This window comes from Vigna radiata, chromosome 2, assembly GCF_000741045.1.
Source record: "Vigna radiata var. radiata cultivar VC1973A chromosome 2, Vradiata_ver6, whole genome shotgun sequence".
Classification (NCBI taxonomy): domain Eukaryota; kingdom Viridiplantae; phylum Streptophyta; class Magnoliopsida; order Fabales; family Fabaceae; genus Vigna; species Vigna radiata.
Genome location: NC_028352.1, coordinates 15644352 through 15653730, shown reverse-complemented (window position 1 = coordinate 15653730; position 9379 = coordinate 15644352). Strand labels below are relative to the sequence as shown.

Here is a 9379-nt window from a genome sequence, read left to right as displayed (position 1 = left end):
CGGTGCGTCGACTCTTCAAAACTTCATTTTTCTGCTCTTTTCTTGAGTCAACGACCTGTATCTTCAACTCCATTCTTACTTTTCTCAAATTAGCTACAAAACAATGCAAAATAAGCATAAAATCGCTAAAAACAACTTTTGACTCTCTCCAGACTCAAATATTAAGTTTTGCTTGATTCTGAGGTCATTCCAAGTAGTAAAGGGTGTAATTTGGTCCAAATTGACATATGAAAATAACTGTTTTTCAACCTTCATCATGCTCCAGCGTGATTTTTTTTTCAAAGGTAAATAAAAAAAAAAAAATCTTGTAAAATGAAGTCAACATATCCTCTACAGCCGTCACATCACTAGACACCACCTACTCTATTTTTCATTCATGAAATCAAAGTAAATGCTAATTTTCCTTCCAGCAGTCGTGACCCACAAGACAATAAAATCATGTTCTTTCTTCTAGGAAAAACGAATGCTCTAAAAAACTAAATAAATGAACTACCGCTGGATGTGAGCAACATGTAAATGAAAATAAAGAATTAAATGTGCTATCTCCTAGGAATACACTGTAACATGCTTAAAGAAAAGAAAAGATATGCTTTTTCCAATAAAATAAAATGAAGACTTTAGCTATAGGAAATTTGGAACCAGCGTTTGCAAAAATAAAAAAAAGCGTGAATAACATTGCAGGACTTGTCTCCAATAAACATCAAAAGCAAAAGGCTCAGTAAATGAGTGGCAGCTACTGCCTATATTCATTAAACAAAATTCAAAAGAAAAGAACTACTACAAGTGGCAGCTGGTGCACCATAGGCTACCCGTATGCCTTCATTTACTTCAGCAATAAAACGTCCCCCCAAAAGTCCCTATTCCAATGGCGGCTTCCTCCTCCCCCTAGGTGACGACAACTCTCCTTTTATATCCAGCCCCCGCCCCCCCCAACTTAAAATGAAGAAGGAATAGTAACCCTTATTCCCCTCTGGATGTGGACATGGGCATCTATCCAAGTTGCAGGACGTGACTTTGCCCATGGGCCTCTTCAAAATTGTCGCTGCACCTCCATCACTTGGACCAAGCCGTGAGTGCCTTTTCTTTGCCATGTGTTGCACCTTTTTTCTATTTAGTCCGTGTGCATGGGTTTTGGAATGAAGAAGAATGTTGGATGCTGCAGCATAATTTATTGTGGGCCGTGAAATGGATAAATTTCTCTATATAAGCTGCAGTTGGAGTACTCTTTCTTGCTGCCAGCAAATTAAATTCACATATATGTTGCTCCTTTTTATCCAAGCCAGGCCGTGACACCCATTGAATTTGCTTTGCTGGATTTTGCTTCCTGCAACCACGCTTTATGTGTTCAGTGCAGCCCATTTGACATCAGCGTTTTCTCTTCAAATTAATTCAGCCAATTGCTTTTCTTCCAACCGTGACACCACTTGCTCTTCATTGCTTTACCAAGTTTTATATATATGTGCAGCAACCTTAATTTCCAACGTTGGATGTCCTAGTACACAAGCCCGCAAGATTTTTCTTTTCAACACTCCTTTTACTGAATCAACACTCCCACTTTTCTTTAATCACAATTGTGCCCTCAAATATTAATTTCCCAAAGGCCTTGCTAAATGCTCTCCAAGTCCAAATAAAAATGAATTGCAAGTGGGTGTGGTTCCACCACATTTAATCTCCAAATATCCCAAATTGTATTTCCAAACTTTTCCCTGAAAATAATAATGCAAATAATTAGCTCAGAAAATTCAAATTAATTAAAATTAGAATTTCCGGTCAAATTAAGCATAATTAGGAAAAATGGGAAAATACCGGACAATTAAGCACAATTCCCTGATTAATTCTAGCACAATAAACTAAGTGAAGTCAATAAATAATCGACTCATTAATCGTCCTTTGTTAACTCCGATGCCTCCAACCTCCTTTTTTTCTTTGGCCTCCCAAGTAACTTCCTCATTACTGGTGGTAGTACATCACTGTAATGTGTGGTTTCCCATAGTTGAGGACCATTGAGTGGGAAAGTTATGGACGCATACACCTCCTCATATGTGGATCTCCTGAAGCAAGTGGGTATAAAATTCTCTGGATCAACATTGGAGTAGTTCATTGCTGCAATTGCATGATAGCATGGGATGCCAGTGATCATCCACTTTCTACAGCTGCACTCTTTAGTGTCCAGGTCCAGTGTGAACTTGTTCCCAATTGATGAAGTGTGCCTAACATCAAAAATGTTTCTTGCAAACCAGCTGAAAGAAATTAAGCACAGACAATGAAGTCCAAACAATGAAAGAAATGCATATAAAAAGAAATGTAGCACAAACAATGAAAGAAATGAAGCACAGACAAATGAAATGAACAATGTACCTTGGCAACCATAATCTAGACATATTACTTTCCTTCTGAAGTTTGTACTTTATCTTTGGGCAAATTGTGAAGTCCATAGATGCCACCTTGGTTCTGTTGTTGGCCCACGTTTTCATGACATGCACTCTAATATCCTCCATCATTGTGATTATTGGTTTTCCTCTTGCATGTATAAGAACACTATTGAAAGCTTCAGTGATGTTGTTATCTAGGGTATCACACATTGCTTCACCTGTGAAGCATGATCTTGACCAAAACCTATTGCACAAAAGAAATCTCAAATGGGTTACAATGCATCTGTGACACTAAAGTGCATATAATGGGTAAGGGGTTACCTTGGGGCAATGCCTATGAGGTATTTATAGGCTTCAATATGGACTTCTTTAATTTTGAGCATTTCTCTCTCCCAAGCCTGGGGGTATGTGCTGGTTGCAGCCCTTCACATTAGATTTTTTAATACCTGCCCACCAAACTTTTTCCTAAAGTTTGCATACAGGTGTCTCACACAGAATCTTTGTTCTGCCCGAGGCAAAAGCTCCTCAATGGCTAGGACCAACCCTTGCACAATTAAATTTAGTAATATTACCATATCCTATACAAAAGCATTAAATAAAAGTACTTCATTATACCTTCTGCTGGTCTGACATCCATGTGCACCCTCTACATACTTCACTGCCACCGAGGTCTTCAATTAACAATTGTAAAAACCATGTTCAGCTGTCTTTGTTCTCCACTTCTACTACTGCATAGGCAATGGGTAGCATTTGTTCATTTGGGTCCCTACCAACAGCAGTCAGCAACTCCCATTTGTAAAAACCTTTCAAGAAACATCCATCTAAACATATAATGCGCCTACAACTTTTGAAACTATCTTTACAAGCTTTCAAGCAAACATACATTCTTTGAAAGATTGGGTCACCATTATGAGAATCAACTTTAATCTGCACAATTGACCTTGGGTTACACCTCAAAAGCTCATGTCCATAGTCGTACACCCTTTTATATTGTTCTTTGAAATCTCCTTCAACCTGTCTTGTGACAATTAACTTTGCCCTTCTTGCCTTGGATATTGACACATTAGTATTCCATTTTCTTAATGCTTTAGTACAAATATCATTCACCTTTAAATTAGGATTGTCAACTAAAGATCTATCTATTTCCTGACTTAACCACTTAGCATTCATCAGTTTAATATTAAGTTGTCTACTACAACTATGAGTATCAATTATCTTCCTCAATTGCCAAATTTTGCTTGATGGCAAATAACCACAATAAGCTAGCCATGGGCACTTCCCTTGGCCACCCATGCATGCCACCCTAACCCTACGGTTATCCTTTTTGATAAATTTTACATCCCTCACAGCATGAACAACATATCTTCTAATAGCATCCTTAAACTCTTCCCTATCAGTAAAAATAGTCCCCACTTCCAACTTATAATCTGCCATGGACTTCTGCTTTACATATTTTGAGTAAGGACCTACACAGGTTGTATCATCCTTGTCATCCTCCTCACTTCCACTATTTTCAGGAGTTAAAAGCTTATCAGACTCCCAATCATCATCTGACAAACCCCTACACTGAGATCATCCATTCCTGCTTCATCGTCACTATCCACATCCACTTCCACTTCCACTTCTTCTTCAATATCAACCTCCCCTCCATCCTGAATGTCCACGTCAACTAATTCTTCACTCTGAACCTCAATTTCATCCTCATTATCCACTTCCAATGCTTCTTCACTTACATNCTCAACTTCATCCTCATTCTCAACCTCCAAGGCATCCTCATGCTCAACATCCTCATTATCCACTTACAATGCTTCTTCACTTACATCTTCAACTTCNTATCCACTTACAATGCTTCTTCACTTACATCTTCAACTTCATCCTCATTCTCAACCTCCAAGGCATCCTCATGCTCAACATCCTCATTATCCACTAAATCCTCCTTCTCAACCTCCAATGCATCATCATTCTCATCATCCCGTGCGTCCTCATTGTCAACATCTATTGCATAGTCATTCTCAACCTCCACTGCACCCTCCACTACGTGTCTAATTCCTTCATCACCACCCTCAACATGTGCTTCTCCACCAACGCCACTACCCTCACCACTCTCTACAGAACCTTCACATAGGTACAAAATCTCATTCTCATCATTTTCTAATATAGTTGCTTCGTCCACCCCATGCACAACATACAGGTTCACTTTCCCCAATTACTTAGCCACATTCATCATGTTCATAGCTCCTTTATCATCATCAAGCTTATGTAAAACATGTTGCACATTGTAAAATAATTCTTCTACTTGCATGTAACCCCTATGTTTAAGTGAACCTAATACTCCAAAATAACACCATTTATCGGGGTCTACTAATTTAAGTTAAAGTAAGAATTATGGGACCACTATCATGCATCAAAACAAGACAACTTTTCTCACAAAACATATTCACCCGTGGTTAAACCCCATGAAACGCAACAACACTCTAAACATATACAATACCTCAATTTCAGAAAATTAGCAAATGTAAAACCTAACATGTGAAGCGGAATTGAATTTGCTTTGAAGATTTCACCTTCAAGATCACTGAAATTGGAAGACAGATCCTCCAAATTGATGAACCCCAAATCTTGTTTTCTGCAACCCTAACTCAGATTTTTTTACATCTTAACCAAGTCAATTTTTTTAACTAAGTCCATTTTTTTAAAATCCCAACAAATCCCTCAAAGTCACATAGATGTAAGATGTTTCTTTGAGCGTTTTAAGGTACACTTGTGTTTAATTGAAGTTTTTATTTTAAGTGTGATTGGAATGATTGATTTTTAATTGGTGGAAATGTCCTCAACGTTATATGAATTGTTATACTTAGTGTTGTTTGGGTGTTTTATGTTACTAAATGTGGTTAATTGTATGATTTGGATTTAGTGTAGTAAGACTTTTCACATGTATCGAGTTATTTTTCCCGTGCGTGATTGTATGAAATATTTTTGTTAGCTTGGGTGTATGAAAAACTATCTATAATAAGTTTTCAGTTTGAGTGTTTTTAAAATTCCCATCTTTAGAGTGGGTGTAACTGACAAAACCCTCGCAATCACTAAATATGTGATTGAGAAATATTTAGAATGGGTTTAAAGCAATAGATGAGATGAGAATGCAATGATTTGGTGTCACCCTACAATGAGCTTATATTAGTCAGACATGCACGGCAGAAAAGAAAAAGCAGAAAAAAAAAATAGTAAATGGTGCAGATAAAGATTCTTATCAACTTGAAGAAGGATCTCAAACAATGCATCTAGTTCTTGTGAAAAACAATTTATCGTTTGTGTCTATCACAGTTTAAACCTTCTGTTTTTTTTTCTTATAAAATGATAGTAACTCTATTCAGTATTATATAAGCATTTGACTAATACATGATGATCTAAAATAAACCTTGTAAACATGTTGCTAATAGAAGAAAAATAACAAAAGAAGTTTGAATATTTTAGAAATAAAAGCATACTTTATATATATATATATATATATATATATATATATATATATATATATNTATATATATATATATATATATATATATATATATATATATATATATATATATATATATATATATATATATATATATATATATATATATATTATATCTAGACATCCTTACCACCAAAATCTATAAAATATATTTTCCTCTACACTCTTTTAAAAATCACTATATTAAAGTCTGGAGTTTATATTAAATCACATATATTTTTGCATTAGATTAACGAATGGTGGTTATGGAGTTCATTTCATGAAGTAAAGAGGAAGGGTGATCATATATTGATATTACACTATCAACTTGCTTTGGTCAATTTTGTGTTGAATATGAAAATAAAAATAGGAAAAATAAATGTATGGGGTGTGCTTAAGTGGGCTAATAGCTGACTTGGTGTGTGATTGTTTAACAGCAAATTAATTGAGTGATAATTATAACTTTATGTTGTGTGGCTTAACTTGCTCCAACTTCAAATAAAACTAAGTACCAAATGAGCATGAATGGCCAAGAGGTTTGAGGAAAAAGATGAAAGAAGGAAAGATGCACGTGAACCAGTCTGCATATCATGTCATAGTGATAAATAGTAAACAAGTAGGGAAGTGGGCAATGTCTGTTGAGGAATATGTTGCGTTGGGACACTTGGGGCTCATATTACCACTGTCTCTTCAACAACTTGTCGGAAACCATTATAATGGACAATTACTGAAGAAGATTAATAATTGAATCCTTGAAAAGTTTTCCTTTAATCTTCAGTTTTTTACTTTTCTTACTGTCAGTTTTTCCTGTGCAGCAACCTTTTCTGATCTTCAATGATATCAACCTGAGGAATGGGATCTCCCAATGTTTAGAAATTTACAAAAGATATTGTTTTTACTTTTCAGTCTAACCCCATTAGAATTGCGGTTTCGTTTATACATAATCTTCTCTTCATAGATTCATAAACATTTCATGGGTACGTATGATCATTTTTCTCATTCTCTTCTCTTTTCTTTTCCTCGTTGATGTTCTATGGCATGAAAACGTTCTGCATAAACCTGGTTCACCTTGCATATTCGTTCAGAGAATCTTGATCCTTCTTCAAGTTGATAAGAATCTTTATCTGGTTCTTCAGTCTTTGATATGTGCAGTGAACAGATTCTCTGAAGAGTGGTAGCATGTCTAGAATTTTCGTAGAAGAGTGGTCGGTCAAGAAAACATAAAAATTTTAGTTTTGATATGTGCAGTGAACAGATTCAACATGTTGCAGTTGCAAAATGCGGACAGGATTGAGGCAACACCAACATCATTTTTAACTCACACACACAACATAAGCAAACATATCTGATAAAAAAAATGTCTTTCTCAACCTCATATATGCCCTGTCTTCCACTTAGCACCAGCAGTTAACAAAAATCATAGTGAGTGAATGACATGGACATGTCTTCTTAAATTTCCAAGCATTGCCCTTTGATGTTGGCCAGTGTTCCCTATTGTCTTGCTTATGTCAACCATGCCCTTATCAGCACTCCAGAGCATATTTTGATTCCAATCATTTTGTAAATGTCATGCTCAATTGAAAATCAGTGGTGTAAAAGATATTTGGCTGTAACTGTCTCTCTTGAACTCGAATCCTTAGCCAGTTAGGCCTTTCCGTAACTTGCTGATAGATTAAAATAATAAGTAGTATAATATCACAACAAGTGGCTGTGAATGATGGGAATACTGAACCAGATATATAAGAGATCGCATGTCTTTGTCAATCTGGACAATATTGGTTATAGATAGAAGTTTCTCATTTTACACTTTTCCCTGTTATCTTTTCTTTTTTCCCCTCCTTGATAACTAAACAGCATAATAAAAGTTACCTGCATTTTTAAGTGTCTATTTCTAATAACTATTTTTTATCTTAAAAATTTAAATCCAAAATCTTATCGATACTGTTCGTGTTCTGTTATGGTACAATTCTAATTTTAATAGTATAAAAGAACAAATATCATTCATAAAAAGTGTATCTAAGTCTGGTAAGAACAGATATAGAAAATTACCACCTCAAAAACCAGAGAGAGAAAATTTTATCAGACAAGAACACAAATGATTGTAAGAATCTGTCATGCATTGCCATTTCTTATTGCTACATAGCCATCACAAACACACATATGCACATAAATATGAAAGCAGTTCACTCTCAACAAGGTTATCAAAATCCAAGATTTGGTAAGCCTAGCATGCTCCATGTTTCTTGCCACCCACAAGTCCCTTCCAGTACAAAACAATCTCTCTCTGAGTTTCTGTTGCACTCTTCTTTATCTTCTCACTAGTCTCATTAGTGATGGTTGTGATATGAGCAGTTTTGTTAAAGACACGACTGAAATCCTCCCGGACCACCCCCCTTAGGACCGCAATGTGTTGTGCATCTGGTGGCATTGTGTAGACTGGAACTATCCAGCCAAATTTTCTCAGCTGGTCTGATATCTCAAACACTGAGTGTTGGCTACTGTCTTTCAAAGAGAAGGCCAAAAGGGGCACCCCTATATCCTTGGAGATGATGTCAAACTGCCCTGTTCTCTCAATTCCCTCTTTCAGAGAACTCTTGTATTCTCCAAGCAATTTTCCATGATGTTTTTATAACCCTAATGTTCACAAATATAACCAAATGTAATGTCAAAAAACAGATAATGACACAAGGATAACAGTGTATGATCATCAATTGTACTATTCACATAATGAAGCAAATATAGGACAGTGTTAATATCAGTTGTTATTTTTATAATTTTCTATACACAACTCTAGGGCCTCATGGGAAAACTCCTATCAGAAAGAGAGAACCAAATCCCATGTCTCATCATACAGCTATAACTGAAATATTTAATTTCTTTATTAAGTGAGTTCCTTATGATAAAAACAGGCAAATGCTGTTTATGTGTTTCCCTTCCTACTTTCATGATTTTTCATTTTCTTTCATAATTGATTCTTGCTACTTTTCTTTCTTAGTTTTTTGGTTTCTTTATTTTCTTCCTTTCTCGCTTTTTCTTTTATTGATTTCTTGTAGAGCCGTCAAAGAGACCCTATAATAGGCCCTGGCCCTAGCCCACGTGGGTTGGGGCCAAAAAAGCCTACAGGACTAAAAATGCCCCTTACTAAAAAAGTCTCAAGGGCTAAAAAGCTCCAAAGCCCTGTGGGTCAGGGCCAGCCCATGGGCTTCCTGTTTTACAAAAAAAAAAATATATCCAACAATAAATTGTATTTTTGCAGAGAAAAGAAACATTTATGTTAAGTGTTATAACTTGAAAAATACATGTAAGCATACATGTAAGCATCTTTCTTTTACTTTAATAAATAATTTTACATAATTATTAATTAGAAAATAATAAATAGGATTTCATATTTTTCATCCCTAAATTTGACGTTAAATTGAAATTAGTGTATATTATAACCTTTCACAAATTTTAATCTTCAAACTTATTTAACTTCTTCTTACATACATAATAAACTAATTTATATATAAAAACT

General features: G+C 35.4%; 2 protein-coding genes and 1 pseudogene across 2 annotated transcripts; all 3 read right to left on the bottom strand.

Moving 5' to 3' along the window:
* Window positions 1–3071: 3071 nt before the first annotated feature.
* On the bottom strand, window positions 3072–3806 carry LOC106752591. Its single transcript, XM_014634308.1, has one exon. The coding sequence runs from the start codon at window positions 3804–3806 to the stop codon at window positions 3072–3074; it is 735 nt and encodes a 244-aa protein (XP_014489794.1).
* An 86-nt stretch (window positions 3807–3892) lies between these two features.
* LOC106752581 (histone chaperone RTT106-like) lies at window positions 3893–7046 on the bottom strand. Its single transcript, XM_014634298.1, has 4 exons — window positions 6934–7046; window positions 6661–6710; window positions 4234–4487; window positions 3893–4144 (listed from the first exon to the last, which is right to left on the bottom strand). Exons 1-4 carry the CDS (start codon window positions 7044–7046, stop codon window positions 3893–3895), a joined length of 669 nt encoding a protein of 222 aa, XP_014489784.1.
* A 791-nt stretch (window positions 7047–7837) lies between these two features.
* On the bottom strand, window positions 7838–8499 carry LOC106755994 (annotated as a pseudogene).
* Between the last annotated feature and the right edge of the window lie 880 nt (window positions 8500–9379).

Excerpts from the sequence above, each read along its gene's own strand:
- LOC106752591 (XM_014634308.1), bottom strand. The coding sequence starts at position 3,806 with ATGGCAGATTATAAGTTGGAAGTGGGGACTATTTTTACTGATAGGGAA.